Genomic DNA, 26,862 nt, shown 5'->3' with positions numbered 1-26,862 from the left:
CATTTCTATCCAAGATACATTCTAAGAGGTTTATACCATTCCTCTTGGAGAGACAGACCCATAACTAGGGTGGGACAAGAAAGGCTTTGCCCCAGGATGTTGTATATCTAGAATAGCGTGTTTTCTCCTCCCCCTAACAATGGGGGTCTTCACATATCTTCTGCTCCTTTGCTAGCTCCAAATCACAGCTCCTACAATCATAGCATGATCACTTATACTTTTCCCCACATCCTGAGTTGCCACCCCAGCAGCAGCTCAGGGTCTCTGTTTTCTCCCCATGGTGTGATATTTCAGAAGACCTTGTTTCCAAGGTCTCTCACCCCAGACACCAGAGTTGCTAGTAATGGCTTTGCTGGTAATTCTTTCTTGTCTATTCTGACTCAGTATGAGGTCAAAAGAAACTTATAGATTAGAAAGTTACTATACTTCAGTCCAACATGGCCACCCTTCAGCATGCACTCCTTTCCTTTTCTTTATTCCAGATAGAAAAGCTACTGAGTGATTAGCTATACTGCTAAGGAAGCAATCTGTTATACTAGGGGCAGCCTATAGCAGGCAAAGCCTACTTGCTTAACAGGGTAATGAGATCTTAATCATCGATTAGATGGACTGCTATCTGAGTACAGTTGAGATTTCCAGATTTTAAAATCATTATTATTTGGTTTTACTAAGTAGACTGGTCTTTTCTCCCTTTCTTGGCCTGGTCTCCCAGTGTTATGCTTCCTATGGAAAAAGATTCTCAGGCCTTTGATGGGCTTTTCTCTAGGAGATCAGACACATTCCTGACTTGGCTGATGAGGATGGCTCTTCCACAGCTATCCCTTTCATGTCATCGGGCATCTGGCCATCAGCACGCCACACATTCAGGTCCCCAAAAATACCCATTTCAATCATCTCTTCCTGCCAGGGTATGGGACAATTTCCAGTTGCAAATTCCTGAAAGAACTCAGTATCTGTTCTGTCAAAGACAATCCCTTTAACAGTGGAAAAGGCACCAACATCCTGGATGTTCTTTGCATAGACAGTTCTAGAGTCAGGGATAAAAGGAGGTATCAGCATACCTGTTGGAAGAAAAAAAAATAAGAAACAATAGATGGGCCAAGATAGATTAAGTAAAGAAATAGCCAGTTAAGCAAGGGAGAAATAAACTAAAAATTATATTGAGTTCCAAATAATACCAATAATAACAATAGTTGTTGTTGTTGTTTTGACTAGAGACATTGCCTAGTGTCTAGTAGAGAAAGTGAAGCATGTCCACCTAGATCAGAAACTCTCTGAGTACAGGGACTATATCTCATGCTTCTTTGTGTGGCCCAGAATTACAGGTATAACCTATGGTATATTGTAGTTATTTAATGTTGTTGTTGAGTCAGTTGTGACCAACTCGTCATGACCCCATTTGGGGTTGTCTTGGCAAAGACCACTGCAGTGGTTTGCCATTTCCTTCTCCAGTTCATTTTACAGATGAGGAAACTGAGGCAAAGAAGGTTAAGTGATTTACCCAGGGTCACACAGCTAGTGTATGTCTGAGGCCAGATTTGAACTCAAAATAAGTCTTCCTGATTCCAGGTCTGGTACTCTATCCACTGCACCACCTATGTCCCAGTTGCTCAATGCAATTTGAAAATTCTTTATGTAGTTTGCAAGATTAAATTGGGAGTATGGCAAAGCTGCCAACCACACCCTCAGATTCTAAAATATAAGTGAATGCATACGGACAATCATGTTCTCATCACCTCTTGCCCTGACAAGTGTGATAAATCCTTAACTGGACTCACTACATTCCATCTTTTGCCACTACCAGCCATGCTACACACCACTTCCAGATTATCCTTTCTGAGTCCAGCTTTAATCACATAGGTCCCCTAACCATGAACCTTCAATGGCTCCCTAAACTCCTCAGTTTGGCATTCAAGGCCTTCCAGAGTTTGAAATTTTATCTTTTCAGGCTTATCTCCCACTATATAAAACCTCTAGTCTACTCAGACTGATGTTCTTTTTCCCATTTTTGCATATTTGCTCATGCTGGCGATTTACCTCAAATACCCTACCCTCTAAATCCATTCATCTTTCATATCCCTCAATTCAAATGCCTCCTCTTCCTTGAAGACTTCCCTGATCATCCAATCTGGGTGTCAATTTTTAGAAGTATTATACCACTTAGAGTCTGTACTATTCAAAAGTCTTTATTTCTCACCAGGCTACACACTGGAATTCTCTACCATGCCTCCAGACAGCCATTCATTCTGAGAAGGTGAAGAAAGACTCCAGCTGTGGAATTCACACCTGGAAAGTATCTCCTGCTTCTAGCCCCTCCCTCTGATTAGATGGTTCCTCCCAGAACCTATATTTAAGGAGGGCTTGCAGGCTAGCCATGTCTTCAGTTCTCACCAGGGTGAACTCCAGACTTTCTACCATGCTCCAAGTCAAGCTGGGTACCTTCTTCCTCACCCTTCATTCCTACTCTTCAGTTTCCTTTTATATTTTATCTTCCCTTATCCTCCATTAGAATGGAAGTTCCTTGAGGGCAGGGACTGTCCTTTTTGCTTATTTTTTTCCCTCAGGGCTTAGCTCCCTAACTGACTAGTACCTTTCATATTCTGCCTTGTGTCCTACTTATTTGTGCACATCTTATACACTAGACTACATGCCAGGCTTTAGATCTGAATTCAAATTTATTTATTTATTATTTATACAAATTTATCAATCATTTAATATCTCCATTGGACAAATTTCAGGTCCTTTCTTAAAAGTGGGTTTTAATAGATTTAGAACCAGAAGACACCTCAGAGACTTTAGTCACTTAGACCTGAACTCAAATTCAGCTTCAGACATTTACTAGATATAAGTCACTGTGCAAGTCACTTCATCTCCTTTGCCTCAGTTTCCTCATCTGTAAAATGAATTGGAGAAGGAAATGGCAAACCACTGCAGTATCTTTGCCAAGAAAACCCCAAATGGGTTGGACAAGACTGAAAATGACTGAACAAGAACAATAACAACAACTACATATGTTTTATACAGGGTATTCCTAAGTCTTCATACATTTTTAAGCTATTAAAAGTTATATGAAAGTTATTAAGCTGGGATGTGTGTGTGTTGTGTGTGTGTGTAATTGCACTAAGACTTTTGGGATGCCCAGTATTTAATTATTTATTAATTGTCTATGTTGTCTATATATTATCTCTCCCAACATGCCAGAGAAGCTCTTTGAGGGCATGTTATATTTTTTAAGTATTTGTACCTTCAGTGTTTAGCACAGTGCCTGGCTAATAACAGACACAATAAATTGCTTGTTAAATACATGAATAATGATAGATTAATAATGTCTTAATGATTATAAATTATCAATAACTGTTCATTATTAATAATTAATGTATTATTAATAATTATGAACAATGTCTTAATAATAATTGCTTGTTAAGTACATCAATAATGACAGATCTTTACAGATGAGACATCTGTAAAGCTCTTTGCATACCTTAGAGTGCTAGACACAAGTCAACTATTGTTACTATTTTTTTTCAAGTATGGATACACTAAACCCTTGTTACAGTACCAGCTTCTAGCTGCCTCCAGTTGATATCCTTGAAGAGGACATTGACTCGGAGCTCATCACAGTTGCCATTTTTGAATCCAGCACGCTTCCCTGGATCTTTTTCAAGAAGGGCTTCACAGAAGTCCTTGCTGGCCTTGCTGAATTTCTCTGTGTACTTTACAGACTCAGAAATAATTCTCTGTTTGAGCTCTTTATTTTCAACCTAAGAGGAGAAAACACTGGAGCAGGTTAAACTCTACAGACAGATACAAGTTACTAGTAGCCAACCATAAGCAAAATTCTAAAGCTGTTGAATTTGGGGGGCCTTACTCCAATCTATTTAGATGCCTAGTATGCTTGAACTATCGTACCTACATCTATCCCACCAAAACCTGCTCTAAGGAAAGGATGGAGGGAAGGCAGCACAGGGTAGTGGAAAGAATGCTTGCTGAATTTGGAGTCAGATAACCCAAGCTTGAATTACTGCTCTGCACTTATCACCTGTGTGACTTGGGGTAAGTGGCTTCACCTACTTGGGCCTCAGTATCCTTATCTGTCAAATGAGGGGGTTAGAAACCAGGAAGTGTCTGAGGTGTTTTCCAGTTCTGAATCTTTTAAAACCGCTCTTAAGAAAGGACCTGAAATTTGTCCAGTGGAAATATTACATGATTGCTAAAACTAACTGTCCTTTTAGTTCTGCAACCTGGAAGAAAATTAGTTATTTCCTTAGTAGTTATAAACTGCCAGTATTTTACTTTGGTGGTCTGAGGAGTAAGATTTGTTTCTTTGACTTTACTAAGGGAAAGAGTTGATTTGACTTGTGTTACTTCTCTGACCAGAGATTTAGGTCCTCGTTGTAAAATTTGTGGAGTTTCTTTCTGGTTGGTAGTAGCTCCAGTTCAAGGAAGTCTTATTTTTCAGTTTATGAACTGTGCGCTATAAGATCAAAGAGGCTGAGTCACAAGAAAAGGAGAAAGGGCCCTAGAATCACAGCCCCCAAAGTCACAAGGATTCAATCATTAATTCAAGGCTTTCTTCTCTGATTCTTCACCTGATAGACCTGGAGAAACCTCTTATGGTGAAAATCTGGCTTTACCTCCTATTCCTCTATACCTATTTACCCATCTTTCAAAATCCAGTCCCAAATCCTCCATAGATGTTGCCCAAAAGTAGAAGTTAGGGAGCTCTTTGAAGAATGAGGGGAAATCATAAGAAATAAATATAGTTTAAATTCTGTTCCATGGTCTCGGATGGTAATTAATAAAATTAAGTAGCTGAAGGTGGTCTCAGGTTTGGACAAACCAGTGAAAATTTAGTGGGATTGAGGTGCTGATAGAAGTGTAAATGGAGTTCAGGGTTAAGTTTACTGAAACTTAGAGAAATACAAGGATGTGTAAGTTATCTGCAGATGCTTTGTCTGAAATATGGGAAGTTGTTTGTTGCTCTAAGAACTATTCTGAGACATGGGTTTAAATCTTGCCTCAGATACTTATTAGCCTGCTTTAGAGATATCACTCAATCAAGAGTGAACACTAACACAAAGAAGCAAGCCCCTGACACAGTTTCAGAAAAATCAGAGAAGACTTATGTGAATTGATACAGTATAAAGTAAGCAGAGGCAGGAGAATAATTTATACAGTAAAAATTTTTAAGTTGTTTTTCAGTCATGTCTGACTCTCTGTGACCCCATTTGGGGTTTTCTAGACTAAGATATTAGAATGGTTTGCCATTTCCTTCTCCAGCTTATTTTATAGATGAAGAACTGAGGCAAACAGGGTTAGGTGACTTGCCCAGGGTCACACAGCTAGTATGTGTCTGAGGCCAGATTTGAACTGATGAAGATGAGTCTTTCTGACTCCAGGCCCAGGAATAACAATATCATAGAATAATTGATACACTAACAACACCATCATAAAGACAAATAACTTTGAAGACTTCAGAACTCTGGTCAATGCCATGACCAACCATGATTCCTGAGGACCAGTGATGAAGTATGCTCCCCACTTCCTGACAGAGAGTGAACTCAGATTGAGACATATTTCTTGGACGTGGCCAATCCAGGAATTTGTTTTGCTTGACTTTGCATATTTGCTACAAGGGTTTTTTCTTTCTTTTTTTAATGATAGGGCAAGTGGGAGGGGGAGAATAGAGAGTTTCAATTAAAAATAAAAAATAAAAAAAGAAATAAGTCCTTGAAAGCCAAAGTTGCAATCCCAGAATACATGGAGGTATCTCTTTGCCTGACATAAAATCCTCACTTCACTCTCATCCTCCATTACCACCATTATAAAAAAGATTCAGTACCAAATGGCCATCAGTGTAATCATAGGTGCACCTTGCCAGGAGAGCAGATTCTAATACCTTTTCTCCTCTGGCTCGAAAGGGTCCTCTGGCTGCAATCATCTCGTATAATGTAACCCCCAAGGCAAAGTAGTCCACGGAGAAATCATATTCCTCACTCCGAAGTAATTCTGGCGCCATGAAACCTGCAAAGACATTAGCCCCAGCTGAATGCCAAATCCAGAGATTGCAGCTGTACTAGCTGGAAGCACTTATCCTGAGACTTGCAATCATGGAAATGATGCTTTAATGAAACCAAGCACAGTCCAGGATATGATGCGAATTCTCATTTCTCTGCCTCTGTATACATGTAACCCTAATGGAGAAATGACAGAAATATCACACCAGAATCCACTGGAAAAAAGGAAATTTCCTCCTCTCTGCATATCAGCTGGGATGCATTCAGAATCTGTGATTGAAGAAGATATAGTTAATAGTCAGTCAATAAACATTTCTTAAGCGCAGATGTGCCAGGCACTGTGCCAACCACTGGGGATACAAAGAAAGGCAAAAGAAAGTTAGTTTGTCCTATGTTTGGCTTAAGAAATGACTTCCCCTTGCTTATTTTCTTTTTATGTCCATAAAAGGATAATCAATAATGGAAGCAATTCCAGGCCCTAGTCCAGGGCCTCATGCTTTGGAGGAACCATGCAACTGCTCCCTAAGGAGCCTACATACAATGCCAATACTCTAGAAGGAAAGGAAGCACTCTAGATAACTGGTGCTTTAAGAAAGGGTGGGGGAGAGGGAAGAGGATGGAAATAAGAGTTATTTAATCAGCATAAAAAGAGAGGGGGAAGACTGCCCCCCTGGTTACAACTTATTTCCACACACCACTTCATGTAGTCCTTTTTTGAAATCTTTTTTTTCTTTTACAAGGTTGTCAGTGATATTCATTTGAACCAAATTTCACCAATATAAAAAATGTTGAGAGTCCGCAAAGATGATTTTCCTCAGCCCTGATGATTTTCCATGACAAACAACCTTGGACTGAAACATAATGAAATTCTAAATATATGTCATTAGCATGAGAAGTATGTATAGTATACTAATTTGGTATTTCACATGAAGAATTGTTCCCATTCCATTCTAATCTTAACAATAACAACAATAACAAAACTAGAACTTATGCAGTGCTTTAAGGTTTAAAAGTCTTTATCCATGTTTTCTCATTTGATTTTCACAACAGGCTGGGAGGTAAGTTCTCTTATTACAGATAAGGAAACTGAGGCTGAGAAGTGAAGTGACTTGCCAGGGACCACACATTTGGCTTCCCCGACTATAAAATGACAGAATTGGAGAAGATGATCTCTGAAGCCCCTTCCAGCTCTGACATTCTAACTGACTGTGAAATATGCAGCATTTATGCAAATGAAAACATTAGTGCTTCTCTTCATGGCAATGACAGGGGGGCCCTCTAGTGGGCATGCCTATCAATGCGATGAGCAAAATGTATTGTATTCACCGTCAAAATGAAGGGGCTCAAATGCCATCTCAACATTTGGATTTGATTCAGTTTTTATTAAATTGTATTTAAATTAAAATATGATTAAACTCTGTAACATTTTGGTGTCAAGCAATTGTTTATATTTCCTTTCTGAAACAATATAGATTATCATCCCATATTGAGGATCCACAAGGCTTAGACCTGGATAGGAAGCCATCAAGCCAAGGACGACCTAGGTTCAAGTCCTACCTCTAACACATATTAGCTGTGCAACCCTGGGCAAGTCATTTGACCTCTGAGTGTTTTAGGTCAGGTTATGATTATAAGGTGTTGATGTAGTAACACCAAAAAAAAGGAATATATAAGTGTATGTGGTTTTCTAAGTCAAATGCAGCTTGCAGGGATCCTTATGTATGGTTTAGTGGTGCTAATTTTTATTTGAGTTGGACACCACTGATTTAGGCAATTCTCTGACACTATTCGTTGTAGAGAAGGTGCTGACCTACATTCACAGAGAGCTTTAGTTGAGAATTCCTTATGACAAAGAAATCACAGGTCCAGTGCCTTTCCTTATTCCTATCCCTATCTTCAGATATTTTAAATAAAAGGAAGAGAGTGGACTGGGTTGCCTTTGGGGAATTGAAAGGTTCTTTAATAACCCCCTAACCTTCTCCCTAAAACAAGGCTTTTTTGATACCAATATTCCAATTGGTGTATGGACTCAAGTCATAGAACGCTACAGTCTCAAGAATTAAAATTCAGTATCACTCAGAGGGCAATGGAGAGGCATATGGTGGCTGTAACATATTCCAAATAAGGGACTGCAAAGAAGAGAATGGTACAGTACAGAGCACACTGACTCAGAAAATCTCAGTTCAAATTCCACCTTTGACACTTACTATATATATGACCTCAGGCAAGTTGCTTTACCTCCCTGGGTCTCAGTTTATTCGTCTGTAAAATGGGGAGTTGAACTACTTAGCCTCTGACTACTCTGGACTACATAGTCCCTTCCATCTCTCAAGCTATGATTCTATAAACATTGGAATAAAAGAGGTCATCAGAAAGATGTATAATTAAAAAAAAAAGGAAGAAGCCAAGATGATCATGAGGCCAGAGTGGTTTCATGATTTTATGAAAAAGCAAGGAAGAACCTATCAGCAATATTGGGTGGGCCCCCTTTAATGAACTTTTGTGAAGGCATGAACAAGAGTCAATCACACATGATATAAAGAATTTAATGGGTTGCATTTTTGGAGGGGACTTCCACGTGGATGAGATCATAAAACCATTTGTGTTTTGAGTCTCATAAAATGCATGACTCAAGTCCTATAGGATCATATCTAGTTATGGAAGAGAAAAAAAATGTTGAGTTGCACCTAGTGTCTGGGTGAGCTATGTGAAGAATCAAGCAAGAGTCAGGACCTATCTAACAAACTGAGATCAGGGTAAAACGGAAATGTAAACCAAGCCATCATGACAGCCTCACTCCGATCCCATCCTCAGAACTGCCTTTTTTTTTTATTATTGAATTCAATGAATGATGAACAAGCTCCAGATTATATCTTCTCAGGTGATAAGAGAGATCATATAATCATACAAAATCTCATATATCTTTTGTTGTTGTTTAGTCGTTCCAGTCATGTCCATTTGGGGTTCTCTTAGCAAAGATACTGGAATGGTTTGCCATTTCCTTCTCCAACTGACTTTACAGATGAGGAAACTGAGGCCAAGAGGGTTAAGTGACTTGCCTAGGTCACACAGCTAGTAGTCTGAGGTTGTATTTGAACTCGTGAAGATGAGTTTTCTGATTCCAAGCCCAGTGTTCTATCTATTCACTGTGCCACCTAGTTGTCTTTTCATGTATCTTTTTTTTTTTTTTTTTTTGGTGTGGCAATTGGGGTTAAGTGACTTGCCAAGAGTCATACAGCTAGGAAGTATTATGTGTCTGAGGCCGGATTTGAACTCAGGTCCTCCTGACTCCAAGTCTGGTGCTCTATCTACTACGCCACCTAGCGTCTCATATATCTTAATATAACCAAAATCATGCTATGACAAGGCAGGTTCTAAAGGGCTTTACTGCATTTTGTAATTATTGAAGGGTTTTGTACAACCACCTAACAGCACGATAAGGTGAACGGTGTCAGGGAGGAAGACCAACTCATTGCTTTCAATTACATTGACTTCCTTCCCACTTAAAGGAAGCACACTTAAAGACATAGCCACAATGTTCAAGCACCCTTCTCAATACAAAAGCTTTGGATAAACAACTGGCCCAAACCACTATGTTTTCAAGAAAATATAACCAGGGAGTCAAGTGCCAGATTCCAGGCTCTCATCTTCAAAATGTTACCGGAAGAAAGTCTCACAGATGGCAGGGTCTTTCTGATTTGGGTCTTTGTATGCCAAGTGCCTATCACCAATGCCTTGCCTATAATAGGTGCCAAATAAATGTTTGCTGATTACCATATAAGGAAGGATATGGAGTCTCTTAGGTAATAAGGCATCAGCAAAGCAATTACAGATTATTTATGCTGGATGACATAATGGATAGAGCACTGAATTGGAATCAAGAAGATATGAGTATAAATCCTGCCTCAGGTTATTTACTAGCTATGTGACCCAGGACAAGTCATTTAACCTCTCTCAGCCTCAATTTCCTCATCTGTAAAATATGGATTTATCATGGACCCTATCAGGGTTGTTATAAAGATCAAATGGCATTACATATGTAAAGTGCTTTTCAAACTTTCAAGTGCTATATAAATGTCTATTATTATTCTAATTAGAGGAAACAGTGGGATCAGTGAAATGATGAGTGCTGGAAAGATTAGGATTGGCAGGAGAGCCACCAGTCACCTTCCTACAACCACATGTCCACCGCTCCTCCAACGTCCCAAAGAAGTGCTGCATTTCATCCCCTACCCCTCTTAAATGACTCATTCTCACTGTGACCTTGAGCAAATCACCACCCTTCAGGACTTCAGTTCCTTATCCGTAATTGAAGGGGTGGTCTAGTTAGCCTCAAATGTCCCTTCCAAACCTATGGGGCAGCAAGGCAGTAAGACACACCCAGCAACAGAGATCTTGCATTGGATTGCTGAACTCTCTTACAAATGCTGGGTCCCCCAATTTTTGGTATCCCCAGTACTTAGCCCAGTGCTTGGCACAGAAGAAGCACTTAATAAATGCATTTTCATTCATTCATTCCAGGCCTAAAACTACAATCTTACAACCTGATTCGGGGAGGTCCAGCCTTGCTTCTTTAAGAAAGCTACCATTTCTATATTGACCAAACAAAGTGACATCCTCCCCTCCTTAAGAAGCTCTTGGTTTCTCCTAAGGCATGACTTGACTGAGCAGCATCTCTGTCTTTCTCCACCACTCTATGCCCCTACAGGTGTTTACCTGGGGTGCCCGCATAACCTTTTGTCTTTGTCTGTCCTTCCTTCAGTTCCACAGCAAGGCCAAGATCAGAAATCCGGACGTTCCCTGAAAAGCAAACATCAGAAGTGGTCAGATGAGGACAAACATAATAAAGGAAGCAGGCATACCCAGCACCTTGCTGGAGTCACAATGCAGAGTTCTGTACACACCCCTCCCAGGAAGGCAATCAGTAGGCTAAGGTCACAGACAACTCAGAAACAACCTCTTTCACTCCTCTCCATTGGCAAAACCTTAGCCATGTCCAACAGTCCTCCACAATCAATTAGAATTTGCAAAGATAATTTCTCCCCAAAGCCAAATATTTGCACCATTCCTGAATTTCATATGGATTTAATTATGTGGCTTATTAGTACTTATTCAATTCAATAAATGTTTATTAAGCGTCTTGACCCTGATACTGATTGCTGATACCAAGACAATAAATGAAACAGTTTCCACCTGTATAGAACAAAATGTGTCATAACTGCAAAGGGAAATCAGTTAAAAGCAAGTCAAAAGCCCATTCTGTACATGTTTAGGACTGCATTTTAAGAGCTCTCTGACATGAGTTTTAATCAATCAATAAAGATACACTAATTAGTCATCAATAAGTGCTTTTTATGTGTCGGGCATTGTACTAAAGGCTGGGGATGAAAAAAAGGCAAAAAGTCCTCTGTCTTCAAGGAGTTTGCATTCAAGTAGGATATATACATAATTAAAATGCATCTATAAATATAAAATAGATGTAAGGTATTTGTAAAGGGGAGGTACTGGCAGCTATAATACAATTATAAATCATATTTATAATTTATATTTTTATTTATACTAAATATATTTTTATATATTGATATAATTTATTTAAATATATATTTAACAGCACATCATAGGCAGAAAGTAAAAACATTTGCTAGGAATTTGACCCTTAAATCATAAATATTCACTAGTGATTCTATATAAGGCAGCTGGGTGGCACAGAGGATAGAGTACCAGGTCTAGAGTCAGGAAGATGCTTCTTGAGTTCAAACCTGGCCTCAAGTACTTACTAGCAGTGTGACCTTGGGTAAGTCACTTAACTCTATTTGCTTCATTTTCCTGTCTGGTAGAATGAGCTGGAGAAGGAAATGGCAAACCATTCCAATATCTCTGTCAAGAAAACCCCAAATGGGGTCACAAAGAGTCGGATATGACTGAAATGACCAAACAAGTGATTCTATGAATTGCAGGCTTCACACAGTTAAATCAAACCTCTGTAACCTGTCTTACCAGTTTCACTCAAGTTTGGTAAAAACGATGGATGAGATGCCCCTTGAAAAATTGTTAATGGTGGCCATTTTGTTTCAAGATGAAAGCCTGGACTTCAAATCAAACTTAAGGTGCACATCGATACTCTTTAAGTGTGCCAAAACACCAGCCCACTCCTCCTAAAGATTCTGTGGGTCAGCTGGACACACAAATTCAAAATATTGAGTAAGCAGATTGGAACAGAGGCCTCCCTTCCCTGGATCAATCATTTTGATGACTGATCATCCCAAATCTGAAGATAACACATTGAAGAGCAAATGGTAATAGACAGACTGGTTGGTTACACAGGGCAGGTAACACTTACCGTCATTATCCAACAGGACATTCTCTGGTTTGAGATCCCTATACACAATTCTCTTCTGGTGGAGGTGTTCCATGCCACAGATGATCTGGGCAATGTAAAAGACGGCTCTTGCTTCCTCAAAACCAGGATTCTCCTCATCGACATTGTAAATGTGATACCTGGCAGAGCAGAATACCATGGAAGAAGTGGGTACTTCCTGGGGCCTATCTATAATCATATTAATAGCTGACATTATATGAGGTTCACAAAGTGCTTTGCGAGAGATTATCTCATTTGATCCTCATAACAACTCTGTGAAGTAGATGCTATTATTACCCCCATTTTACAGATGAAGAAACTGAGGCCTAGATAGGCTAAGTGACATGCCCAGGGTTACATAGCTAGTGAGTATACTGCATGTCCACAATTTAAATAGAAAACAAAATTGTCATCATAGGATGGTTGCTACATTTAGGGGAAAATACACCTCACCGTTGGATATCTCTAAGAAACATTTTGTTCAGTTTTTATCCCAATTTTCAGTTGCCTAGGGAAATGAAGAACACAGACAAATTGAATGAAAGCTATAGATAACCCCAAGACCTCATTTCAGCTTCCCCCCAGCCTTTAAGCAGAAATACTAAGGAGCATTGGTTGGTTGAACTTGTCAGAATCACAGAAGGTAGAGTCATAACAGACTTTTGAGGTCATCTCGTCCATCATTCCTCATTTTGCACATGAAGAACCTCATGGCCAGAGAAATTGAGTGATTTTCTAAACCAACATAGGAATTAAGTGGCACTAAAGTAGCTAGGAGATGAAGTAGACAAAGCATTTGGCCTGGAGTCAGAAAGATGCGAGTTCAAATCCCAACTCAGACACTTAATACCAGTGTGACCCTGAGCAAGTCATTTAACCTCCACCTGCCTCAGCTTCCTCAACTGTAAAATGAGTATAGAATGATATCATGTTTGTAAATTGCTTAGCACAATGCCTAGAACAGAGTAAGCTCAATAAATGCTTGTTCCTTTCCCCTCCCTAAGCTAGAACAATAATCATTCAGCCCCATTCATTTTACTTCTTCCATTGCCATTTATTAGCAACACTTTGTGTTACAAATCACCAAGTTTTTATTCTTGTGCTATTCTAAACTCTGTCTCTCTCCACCTCTCTCTGTCTCTGTCTCTGTCTCTGTCTTTATCTCTGTCTCTGTCTATTGCTCTGTGTGTGTGTGTGTGTGTGTGTGTGTGTGTGTGTCTTTCTTTCTTGCTTTTCCCAAAACAATAGCTAGGTGGCACAGCAGATAGAGTTCCAGGCCTGAAGTCAAGACGACCTGAGTTCAATTCTGGCCTCAGACACTTACTAACTGGGTGACCCTAGGAAAGTCATTTCACCCTGTTTTCCTCAGTTTCCTCACATGTAAAATGATCTGAAGAAGGAAATGGCAAATCACTTCAGCATCTTTGCCAAGAAAACCCCAAATTGGGTCACAAAGAGTTGGACATGACTGAAACAACTGAACAACAACAATAACAATATACTTGTTACCTCTAGCCTACTAATAGCTTTCAAGGCTCCAATCTGAAGAATAATTATGAAGTTAGCAAAGTTTATCTTTAGTGTCCTTACTCCTCTATAATACTCATCGTCCTCCTTCTCCACCCCCCCTCCCCAAACAACCCAGTACTCACATATCCTCAAATCCTTCTCCTGGGGAAAAAATGCTAAAATATAAATCATGTAAGTATAATCTCTTTCCTAGGGGTATTGATGCTAGCTGAGAACCTAAGAAAAGAATCTTCTTATAGCAAAATTCCAGGCAAAACAGAAAGACAATGTAAGAGATACTTTTGTTGGTCCTTTTTAGCTAGAGGAAAGGTGGTATTGTTGTTAGAAAACCAGGAAGAACTAATCTACCTCCAACACATCCTGGATGTTTGACCCTGGACAAATCTCTCACTATTCTAGGCATCTCTTTAAGACTCAAAGTTACAGAAAAGGTACCAACCTGTACTGTCGTTGGGAATTCCCTCTACCCCATTCCTATGGCTTCCTGCCTATGTCAAATCACACCATGGAGACAGTTGTCTACTATATCCTAGGTCTGATTTGCATCTTACTAAGACCATCCTAACTAAGACCACTTCTCACAAAAGGATACTGTTATATCACTTTGGCCCATCCCAACCCTACCCTACTTCCCACTTTGGATCAAGGGTTCAATTTACCTTAAGTCTCCTCCATTCATTATTGTCATCACCAAACAGAGGTCAGTTTTGGTTTCAAATGCATAGGCCAAAGAAACTATAAACCTGCTATGGACCTTCGCTAGGATCCTCTTCTCTACCATAGCGCCCTAGAAAGCAAAATTCTGAATAAGTTAACACATTTTAGGCTGAAAAAAATGCATTCCCCACAAATTCCCAAATTCAATAAAATAATACTTATATATTCTGTACCACCCCTCCCTCCAAGGGATTCTCTCCATGCATATCAATATTTCTGTAATCTAAACAGGAGAAACAGTGACAATGATCAAAAACAATTAGCCTTTAGTTATCAAAAAAACAATCTCAAAGACCTTCACCAACACATACTAGCCCCATTTCACAGATGGAAAAACTGATTCCTCATAAAATCACAAAGGTACAAAGGGGTCACCTCATCTAATCACTTGCTTCCAGGCAAATTAATGTCTAAAGTAGCCAGGTTAGAAGGTGCTGCATTTTGTTTGTAAAAGACAGCCAGAGATGACAATTCCACAACCTCCCTTGATAGGCCTGTTGCAGTGTTTAATCCCCTTACAGTCAAGCAGTTCTTCCTTATGTCTAACCGAGCTTTCTCTTGCTGCAATGTCAGCCCATTTCCTCTTGTTCAGGCCTCTGCAGAGATGGAGAGCAACTGGTCAGTGTCCTCCCAAATCATTTAATATATTTATTTTAAAACCTTTTTACTTTCTATTTAAATGTGTCTTTAAAAATTTGTTCTGTTAACCTTGGATTTGCAACTAGAAAGAGGATATAATTTCTTGGGGGAAAGAGAAAGAAAGCCTGGCATCAGAAAGGTTTGTAAGTAAGCCTACACTGGGGAAAAATGTAAATTTTACTTAATTTTTACCCATATCTAGTTAATTTATTGATCTGGAAGAAGAAAGTATTATGATAAGTATTAGGAGATGGACTGGCCCTAGGATTTCATTGGCATAAGGAATTCCCATGTGAAGAAACTGTCTTTACCAATATAGGTCAGCATCTACTCTACAACTCATAGTCTTGGCAAGTTGCCTAGATTCAGCACACTGAGAGGTCAGGTGTCACCCAGCATCACATAGACAGTATGTGGAAGAGGCAACACTTGAATCCAAGTCTTCCTGGTTTCAAAGCCGGCTCTCTTTCCATTATGCCAAACTACCTCTCTTGAACAGGCAAAAGGAATATTTACTACCTTTCTAAGATTCCATCATCAGAATTCTACAGGCTTTTTCTTGGAACTCATGTTCCCCTGGATTGATTTAATATTTTTGTCTTTAACCTCTTCAACTCAGATCAATTGATCAGAGATACAGCCATACCAAGCATAATGTGAAGACACCATCTAGTTGTGTGCTAATTCTTTCTCTTTCTTCCTTCCTTCTTTCCTTCCTTTCTTCCTTTCTCATTCTTCTTTCCTAGCTTCCTTCCTTTCTTTCATTTCTTCCTTCCTTCCTTTCTTTCTTCTTTCCTTCCTTTCTTTCATTCTTTCTTTTTGTTCTCTCCCTCCCTTCCTTCTTTCCTTTCTTTTTCTTCCTTCCTTCTTTCCTTCCTTCCTTCCTTCCTCTTTCTTCCTTTCTTTCTTTCTTTCTTTCTTTCTTTCTTTCTTTCTTTCTTTCTTTCTTTCTTTCTTTCTTTCTTTCTTTCTTCCTTTCTTTCCTTCCAGTTACAGACTGTCACGACTCACCAAATAGTATTGGTTTCTATCTTTCTTCCCATCATAGATTGTCCCCACTACACTATCGAGTTGCATGCTATTTGTTTGTTTCTTTCTTTAAACCATTCTCAGACTGTCCCCACTTACAAATTTCCTTCATTTGTAATGAAGTTACAATGAAGTGTTAGTACTAGTTGCCTTGAGCAACCTTTGGAGGAAAACAGAGCACCTCACTTGGTCAGGAATGTGGGAAGGCCAATAAATGTGTTTCCGAGTCATTTTCAAGCAATTTACACAGATTTTCTCAAATGAAACACTGGCATAAGTGAAGCTGCAGTGGACCCCATGCAGTAGGACCCCACCATGACATGGAGTAACTTCATTTTTTTATTTCATTTAGGATACAATGTGCATTTCCTATAAAGTGAAGGTTAGTGTTAGCCTCTACTACCAATATTATGAGGAGGTCTAACTGCATATTTGGTCAAATTAATATATGTTTGGCACTGAAATCCCTAAGAGGCAGATGTGGTATAGTGGATATAAGGCTGGCCTTCTAGCCAGGATAAACCTGGATTCAAGTCCTACCTCTGACGTACACTGGTTTTGTGACTGGGCAAATCACTTAATCCTTCAATGCTCTAGGCAAATACATTTTAAATTGCAGAAAAAGGGCGAATCTGTGTTGTTTGAGGGAGTTTCCTCACCCACGATTTCCCTATTCCGATGAAATTACAGGTCCCAGCTGTATCCCTAGCCCCAAAAGTAAAGTTGTGCCACTCTTTTTAGAGCACAAAGTAAGTTACTGTTGTGCTGAGTGTATTTCCAAAAGCCAGGCTGAGGCTGCTGGAAGAATGAGGCACTCCTACAGTTACATTTCAGTGGTAGCGGTTTAAAAAAATATAAGATCACGTCTATATCAATACATCTTATGGGTCGGCTACAAACCAGGGTCTGAGAATATCCGGTCTACTTTTAAAACAACTGATATTAATTACAAGAACGGGAGGAGGTAAACCATATAATCACTGGACTGGAAGAGGTGTCAAGAGGTCATTTGATCCATTCTCCTCCTTCAGTGATCTAGCTTTCAGCGTCATAAAACATCAAAACTCAGCTCCTGTAGCACCTCATTTTAATGATATAACATATTTTTTTGGTCTGGACCTGTGATTTCATGTGCATAGGGAGCTCCCAGGTGGGAAGACTCCCTCTTCCAGTGTAGAACGGCATCTTTGTTGTTTTGAGCACTAAGGTTAAATGGTTTGCCTATGGTCACACAGCCAGGATGTGTCAGCTGTGAGACTTGAATCCAGGTTGTTCTGACTCAAAGGCCATCTTTCTATTCACTACATCATGGTTGCTTCTCATTAGATTGACCAGAACACTAGCCATGGACAGTTTGGCTACTACTCCAAGTCAGGATTTTCTATCCCCAAAATGCAAGCCAATGCAAGCCACCTCTACTCTGTATTAGAGCTATAAAGAGAGAGTGACCAAATTTTACATCCTAATTAATGTACCACCATGCCCCCTTACCCACAACCTTGCCACCTCCCACCTCTGCCCCACTTTGGGAATCTCAAAAGCATTTACTTTGGACTTGCTGGGACCTATTTGCTGCTGCTTACTTGATACCCTTTTCTTTTCTTCAGCCTCTTCTTATTCAGTTTTTTACAGGCGTACATCTTGCCTGTGGCTTTCATCTGGCAACCTGACACCTCCCCAAAACCCCCTTTTCCCAGGACCCTGAAGTCCAAAAACCAGTCTTCCCCGATGGGCTGGGCTTCCAGCCACTTCCACTGCAGGAATCTCAAGAAATACAAGCTCTCCAGGTACTCTTGGAAGGGAGCCTCACTCAGGTAGCACAGGGTTGCCTGAAGAAGAGGTCGGAAGAGTCCATTGGGGATGCTTGAGTGTTTCTCCTTGACCTTCTCAACCATCCCCTCCTCCAGGAAGCTGCAGAAAAGCTTGGCCTTGGGGTCCAGGTAGTCGGCAAGGATGGCCTGGGCTTTTTGAAGGCGAAAATCATTATCCGCCGTATCGTAGTCCTCGATGTCCCTCCATAACTCGACAGCAGGGACATATCGCTCATCATTTTTTAGGAACTGCTGAAAGAGGCGCTTGCCAATAGGCTGCTCAGAGCAAATGTTTTCAAATTCTAAGTTAAGAGTGTCCCGTAGGGATTCACATTTGGAGAGAGGAGGTAGTTTGAGCTTCGAAAGGTACTTCTTGTCCCGGGATAAATGGGAACTACCACTTGCATCGAAACTGCCCCGGGCAGCTATGAAGGCAGAATTGGCCACAACGGTCTCCAATGATCCAAAATCCATCCCTCGGGCTCTTCAGTCTCTGGGTTCAGGCATGAGAAGTCATGAGTTAAAGCTGAATTGTAAGAGTCCACCAGGATCCTGAGAACTGGTTTTCTGGGATTGACCTGTTGCCCTTGGCCTGTGGCACCCTCCTGCCCTCACAGGGACAAGGGAGATGTCCTGTCCAGTGCAATGATCAAGGGAGAAGCAATGCAAAAAGCAAACAGTTCCCCAGAGTCCTGGGTAATGTGCAAGATCAGCACCAATACTAATCCCAGGATCCCCAGATATAGGTGGAGGTTGAATTAGATGTGATGAACCGGAAACAAAAAAAGATAATCCTCCTGAGTCATCACCTCTTGTAACCTTCTTATCTGATTAGACAGATAATTATTCTCACTTCCCTCTCTTTGAGATCGTACTTATTTTGTTGCCTAGAAAATTCTGCATACTTTGGGTAACACTCCCTCCACGGCCACTTAAGAGATACTAAATATCCAGAAATTACCAATTGGTCCCTCCAATTCTATTTGGACAAACACAGTTGGACTCCCTACCTAGCTGTTCCAGCATTGAAAGAATGTTAGCATATTTGCAACTTCTTTAGCCAGAGCCTTGAATTCTTTCGGAGGAGGGGCGTTAAATAAACACAGAAGATTAAATACTTCCATGCATGAAAATCCAATTAATGAGGTATTAACGTAACTAATCAGAACCTACGTCTAACTGGATTTTTATTTCTGCATTTTACTTTTACGAGAAAGAAGCAAGTGAGAAGAAAAAAGAGTGCTAAGAAGGCTTGAGAAAAAAAAACATTTTTTAAATATATAAAACCACTTCCTGGAAATATCTTGAATTTAAAAGCAGAGCATTATGCTCCAGCTTTTAGCACTGTGCCTGGCACAGAGTAGGCACTTTATAAATGTTTATTGATAGTGGCAAGAGCAATATTTGAGTTGTTAATACCTGAGAATGAGGAGACCCATAACTGAATCCTGAGCCCATTGCTTACTATGTGACCTCAGACAAGTCACTGAACTACTGAGCCTCAGTTTCCTCATCTGTAAGATGAAAGGGTTGGATTAGAAGCCCAAGATCCCTTGCAGCAATAAATCTCTTATCTTATGATCTATAAAATGGGGGTAATAATATTTTCATGGATGTTGTAAGGAAAGAATTTTGTAGATGATTTTTTTTTAATTGGAAATAGTGTTGGAGGGTCTATAGGAGAACGGGCACATGAATATAGAATTAGGGTAGCTGTGAATTGGTACAACCAAACTGTAAAACAATTGGGAATTATCTGACAAAAGTCACTAAGCTGTTCACACTGCTTAGCCCACCGTCACTACTTGGTAAGTGCCCCAAGGAGATCAAAGTAAAAAAGAAAGGCCTCATTTATACAAAATTATTCTTAATAACACTAGTGTTGAAAGACCACATATGATGATGACATAGATGACACTCTCACTAAAAGAAGTTAAATTCTGGTTATTGATAATGAATACTCTTGTCTTCTGGAGAACTGGTAAGGAAACGCACTTTTATTTCTTTTCTCCCCTTTTTTTAGTAAATATCACCAGTGTGGCAGTTTGTCCTTATTGTGTTGGGTAGGCAGATAGAAAACTCTTTCTAGAGGATATCAGTTTGGAGATGAGATCGTGGCTTGACAGATTATTTCAGAAATAGGAAGTCTGTAGAAGAAAGGAATGGGCTGGAGAGTTAGAAAGAATAGAGAGAATCCAGGGTAGGGTTGGGAGATGATATGAATTTAAAAGTAGCACCGTATGACAATACATCAAATAATGGATGTAAAATGCTTTGTAAACTGTTAAGTGTTATATCAATGTCAGCTCTTGGGTCTCAAGCAACTTTCTAGGACATTCAGACCAAATCCCAGATGAGATGCAATTTTTTGAGGTGGAAAGAGTTCCTAATTAGGGAATTCCTTATATTAATGAAATCACATATGTTTTGTGCATTCATGCATGATGAATGTATAGAAAAGGTCTAAACAGCATAGTAAGAAAAAAATGGAAAAAGCAAAGATTACTGGAAGCTGGGGAAATCAAAGAAGGTTTCGTGGAAGAGATGATGACATTTGACCTGGGACTTAAAAGAAAAGGATTTGAACAGGTAGAGATAGCAGGAAGACCATTTTATAATAACTACTTACTAACTTGAATCTGGTGAACAAGGTGTTGCAATAGATTGAGTGCCAGTCCTGGAGTCAGAAAAATTCATCTTCCTGAGTTCAAATCTGGCCACAGACCCTTACTAACTGTGTGACCCTGGGCAAGTCACTTAAACCTGTTTGCCTCAGTTTCCTCGTATGTAAAATAAACTAGAGAAGGAAATAGCAAACCATTCCAGTATCTTTGCAAAGAAAACCCCAAATGGGGTCACAAAGAGTCATACACAACTGGAAATGACTGAACAACAACTTGAATGTACATTTCTTTCTAACCTTTTCAAAAGTGAAAGAGTGAAAATAAGCCCTGATTATATAACCTCACCCTGAAACCTGATATACTGCAAAGTCCTTCTGACTTAGGATCATAGGATTAGGATCATAGTTTGGGAGCTGAAAGGGCCCTTAAAGGTTAAGTTCAAACCCCTTGTTTTACAGATGGGGAAACTGAGGCACAGGAGTTAAGCGACTTGGCCAGTATCACATAGCTGGTAGGTGTTTGTGGCATGACTTGGACTCAGGTTGAACTCAGGAACTCAGGAACTTGATTCCAAGTCCAATGATCTATGCATTAAACCTCTCAACTAACTTAGGTTAGGAATACAAATGAAGAGAAGATATAATTCATCATAAAATAATGTCAAAGCTCTAATTATGCATGAGTTGGCTGGCATAGTAGCATGAATAATATAAATGCATTTAAGACACCCCCTCCCCCAACTCAGTTTAGTCACTTGTTTTAATTAGCACTAAACCTTTAATCAGAACCCTTCACCATAATTAGAGATGAAAGTTCCTTTGATTTCTTACGTTTCTCCTCAAGAGGCTGCTGAGGCGGTGTGGTTTAGCAGAAAGGGTCATAGGATTTGGAGACAGGGGAGTCCTGGATCCAAACAAAGCCTGTGACACTAGCCAAGAGTAAGGACAAACCTCTCTAAGCCTCAATCTTCTCATCTGTAAAATGGGAATAATAATCACTGTAGCACCTCCCTCACAGAGCCTTTGTCTAGATCAAATGAGAGAACAGATGTCAAGTATTTTGCAAACTTTGAAGTTTTGTTTAGATATCAGCTATTATTATTATTGGAAGTGTGGTATAATGGAAAGACCACTGGAGTCAGGCAATCTAGTTTCTAGTCCTGGCTCTGCCATTTATTAACTGACTTCCGAGCCTCCATTCTCTCATCTGTAAAATGGGAATAATAAAATATGCTCTTTCTAACTTTCAAGGTTGTGATGAAGATTAAATGTGCGATCAAACTAAAATCTCCAAATGTTTTCCCACCTGGGTAGGTTAGGCCCAACCTTCCTTCTTTCTTCCTGTGACAGAGATTTGTTGTTGTTCAATTGTTTTTCAGGGATGTCCAACTATTTATGATCCCATTTGGGGTTTTCTTGGCAAAGATACTAGAATGGTTTGCCATTTCCTTCTCCAGCTCATTTTACAGATGAGGAAATTGAGGCAAACAGGATTAAATAAGTTGCCCAGGGTCACACAGCTAGTATGTGTCTGAGGCTAGATTTGAACTCAGGAAGAGGAGTCTTCCTAACTTCAGGCCCAGCCCTTTATCCACTGCACCACTTAGCTGCCCTGTGACAGAGATTAGTTTTCCCTAAAAAGAGACGAAGAGTTTCCATGTTTCCCTGACAAACTTAAGGGTATAAAAAGTCCCATACATGTGCAGTCAGGATGAGTCACCATGTCCTTCACTATATACTGCCTGGATGACCAATTTTCCCTATGGAGGGGAGAAGCCCAGTGCCATTGCATCCTTTCTGCATATCCTGGCTACAGTAGGTCAAAGCAAATCTCCTTTTGTTAATTGTTCATGACTTACAAGTGCACAACATTTCATCCCAACATTGAAATGTTAGAGCCTTTTCCAACAAAATGAAATCCTGTATTTGGAAATGATCTGTGAACTGGCCTAGAAATAATGCTAGACTTGGAGTCAAGGAAGACCTGAGTTCAAATCCTGCCTCACATACCTAAAAGCTGTGTGACACTGGGCAAGTCACTTAACTTCGCTATACCTCAGTTTCCTCACCGCAAAATGAGGGGCTTTGATTTGTTGATCTTCTGATCTAAAGCAGGGGGAGTTTGCAAACACCTACAGTTGGAAAGGGCTGATACCCGCAGGGAAAGGAAAAGGAGGTCTCAAAAGTTTCATTACCAAGAAACCAGATTATTATAAAGTTCACTAAACACAAAAAGACCCTTTATCTGGCAGGCTAACTCTTGCTCTGCATAGGCTAGAGAAACAGGGAGGAGATAGCACACGTTTCAAAGTCATCATTTCTTCTCTCCCTCTCCTTTCATAGAAGACTCCTGAAAGAAACAAGGTCATTTTGATAACACTGAACAGCGATCAGCACTCACGGTGTGCACATCTAGGATTCTAAAGGCTGAGTTAATAAGTAGACCCTGGAGAGCCAAGAAGAAAGGGGTGACATTGAGGCTGGAGGCCAACACCTTTTTCCTCAGTGTGGAACCGGCATTGATTTGGTTGCTCGTGGGTCACTCTAATAAAGACGGATCATTAAAACTGAGGAGTTGCCATCATAGGTCTGGCACAGGATGGCTGGAATGGGTCGCCTCATAATCTGAAGTAAAAATAGCAATCTGACATTCAAAGGAAGAGAGGTGATAGACAGGCAGTCCGGCTGAAATCTGTTTCAGTCAGGCCTCATTTGGAGTAACCAGCCTTGGGCACCTGTTTAGGGCAACATGGCCTAGATATTAAAGAAATAATATGGTAAAGGGATTCTAAACCATAACATATTCATTGAAGAATCTGGAGATGCTTTATTTAGAACAGAAAAGATTTAAGGAGGATCTTTCTGCTAGGAGAAACAGAAGGATGTTGGCATTTGCTTTTCAGGATGACTTCTTTGGAAGTAGGCTCCCATTGATGGAAACCAACCTAGCCATAGAGTCAGAGAATGGGAACGGCCCTTGTTCTTCACCCATCAGTGTACTGGGCTTCTGGGGCCCTTAGAGTCTCCTCTCTGGTATCAAATACAGGCAATGTTCAATTTCATGAGCATGTGATGTCTACGCATATGAGACAACAGACAAAGGCTATGTAGCTTACACTTGGCCACACAACAACTAATTAATGTCATCAGCATTAAAATGCTGAATTCCTTGACCCTGGGATTGGTATTATCAGGGTTCAAGGCTTTCCCCTTCTCCGCTGTGTATATAGTGATCCCTAACAAAGGTCAAGAGCATAAAAATAATACCTGGGGAAAGTGAATGGCTGTTTTGACACGTTGGGAAATTAAAAGATCACCACTCTGCAGTGGAAATAGTGCTGGTGCACTCAGAGTGAGAGAATAAAAAATGACACACTGCTTAGAGTTCAAATACTGCTTACAGACTTAGTACCTGTGTGACCTTGACAAGTCACTTAACTTACCTGCGCTTCAGTGTCTACATCTACAAAAGAGAGGGAGTTAGACTAGATGCCCTCTGAGGGTCCTTCCTCACCTATTCATCTGTGATTCTATCAGCTCAATTCCCTTTAAGCTTTAAAGCATTTATTTTAACATGCTGTTAAATATTAAATCTCCCAAATGAAAATAAATGATAACCCCTGAAGATTTGTAGGATCTCTCTTTCCAGATTAATCACTCTATAGATAAATCAAAGGAAGATGTGGAAATAGTGAGAATAAATGATATAAAACTTCCTTATATTTTCAAAATTCCAATTGTTTCAAAGGGAGTTTGACTTACCTACCTTTATATGCCATTACTGCACATAACTCAAGAGGAAATAACTCAGCAAACAAAACTTTGATTCTTGAGTTGCTTCCTATCCAACTCCTCTCAGCAGCTGTTCCAAACTTTTTCTTCTCTCCAGTCCCCAATGCTTCCTCCATCCCCCCCCCAGCAGATGTCTTTGCCTCCTATTTTGCCGAGAAAATAGAAGCCATCTGCCAGTATTCCATCCTATTGCATACCTCAAAAACCTCATCCGTTCTTCCTTCACTCATTTCTGAAAAGAGATAGGTCTTCTAACAATGGCCAGTCTCACTACATTTGATCACATCTTCCCCACCCCCACCCCACCTCTTTCTCTCTCTCTCTCTCTGTCTCTGTTTCTGTCTCTCTCTGTCTCTGTCTGTCTGTCTCTCTCTTTCTCTCTCTCTGTCTCTGTTTCTGTCTCTATCTCTGTCCCTGTCTCTCTCTCTGTCTTTCTCTCTCACTCCGTGTATGTCATTTTTCATTCTCTCACTCTTCAGTCTCTGTATCTCTGTCTCTGTCCCTTTCTCTCTCTGTCTCTTTCTTCCCTTCCCACTCCCTAATGTCCAGGTTTACTCTAACCTTAAAAAACTTCTTGGCCTTGCCATCCCCTCAAGCTGACATCTTATTTCTCTCTTCCCCCTTCACTTCCAAACCCCTGGAGAAAAAAAAATCCTATCTACTTAAAGTGTCCCCTTTCTCATCACCTACCCATTTTCCATCCTTTACGGTTTGGTTTCTGACTCCACCACTCAACTGAAACTGGTCTCTACAAAGTTACCTGTGATCCCTTAACTACTAAATCTCATGAGCTTTTCTCAATCCTTGTCCTCCTTGATCTCTCTGTGGCTTTTGATGCTCTTGCCCATAGCCTTCTTCCTAGATACTTTCATTCACTTCCAGGACACTTCTTCTCCTGGTTCTCTTCCTTACCTTCTGAATGCTCTCTCTCAATCTCCTTGGCTAAACCATCAACCGTTTCCTTCCCCCTTAGTGGGGATGTTCTCCAAGGCTCTGTCTTGGTCCCTCTCCTCTTGTCTCTCTACATTCTCTTTCTTACAGCTCTCTTCAGCTCCCATAAATTCAGGCATTGCTTCTGTGCATATGACTTCCAAATTTATATAGCCAGTCTTAATCTCTCTACTGAACTCATACGTTATCAATTGCCTTCTGGATCTTCCAAGGGGATCTTGAGAACAGAATGTGTGAACTAGAACTGATTGTTTTTCTTGTAACTCTTGTAACTTCCAGGATCCTACGTTCATAACCTTAGAGTCACCCAGAGTTAAGTGTGACCCACCATCAAAAATCCTCTACTCCCATATTTGACTGGCTGTTAAATGTTCTCAATTCTATCTCCACCATATTACTTCATCTGCCCCCTTCTCTCCACTCATATAGCCACTGTCACCTGCATCATCTCTCTCTTGGGCTATTGCATCAGTTTCTTAATTGGTCTCTCTGCTTCTAATCTCTACCCTTCCAACCCACTGTACACAGAGATGCCAAAATAACCTTCCTAAAGCACAGTCATGTCATGCCACATTGCTTGTAGGATAAAATATGAACACTTTCCATAATCTGGCCCCCATTTACCTTTTCCAACCTTATTTTATCTGCTTCCCTTCATAAACTTTATATTCCAGCTAAACTGGATTATTAGCCATTCCCTGGACTCATTACTCCATCTCACAGAGCATGCATTCACACAAACTGCTCCCAGGTACCTACAATTCATTCACTCCTCTCTTAATAATCATAATCATAATCATAATAATAGTAATAATCCCTGGCTTCCTTCAAGACTCACTTCAGGTACACCTCCTTTTGAGGACACCACAGTTTTTAATGTTTTGGCCTCAATTCTCCTCATACTAGAATTAAGCTTCTTGAGAGCAGGAACTCTTTATTTTGTGTTTTTGTAGCCCAGCACCTAAAATGGTGCCTTGTTCATAATGGGTGCTTAATAAATGTTGGGGACAGTTGGGTGGCACAGTGGATAGAGTGCTGGGCCTGGAGTCAGGAGGACCTGAATTCAAATCTGGCCTCAGATACTTACTAGCTGTGTGACCCTGGGCAAGTCACTTCACCCTGTTTGCTTCAGTTTAATCATCTATAAAATGAGCTGGAGAAAGAAATGGCAAAGCACTCCAGTATCTTTCCCAGGAAAACTTCAAATGGGGTCATAAAGAGTGACCAACCAGTCACAACTGGATGACTAAATAACATAATGAATTGAATCAAATCTCCTTCTGCAACCAGGCAGAAGACCTATATAATGTTGATCCTGGTCATCTGTTTACAAATAGACTGCAGAAGACCAAGGACGTGTGGTCCATAGAAAAGGCATAAAACCAGCTCACCCTG

General features: G+C 40.2%; 1 protein-coding gene across 1 annotated transcript; it reads right to left on the bottom strand.

Annotated features, from left to right (window-relative positions):
• Positions 1-762: 762 nt before the first annotated feature.
• Positions 763-18,575, bottom strand: LOC114046098 (rhodopsin kinase). Its single transcript, XM_027866350.1, has 7 exons — positions 17,874-18,575; positions 14,565-14,692; positions 12,358-12,515; positions 10,734-10,817; positions 5,900-6,024; positions 3,560-3,761; positions 763-1,061 (listed from the first exon to the last, which is right to left on the bottom strand). The coding sequence occupies exons 1-7, from the start codon at positions 18,573-18,575 to the stop codon at positions 763-765; spliced, it is 1,698 nt and encodes a 565-aa protein (XP_027722151.1).
• Between the last annotated feature and the right edge of the window lie 8,287 nt (positions 18,576-26,862).

Source organism: Vombatus ursinus, unplaced genomic scaffold, assembly GCF_900497805.2.
Source record: "Vombatus ursinus unplaced genomic scaffold, bare-nosed wombat genome assembly UNPS02014781.1, whole genome shotgun sequence".
Taxonomy (NCBI): Eukaryota; Metazoa; Chordata; class Mammalia; order Diprotodontia; family Vombatidae; genus Vombatus; species Vombatus ursinus.
This window is presented reverse-complemented; position numbering and strand designations above follow the sequence as displayed.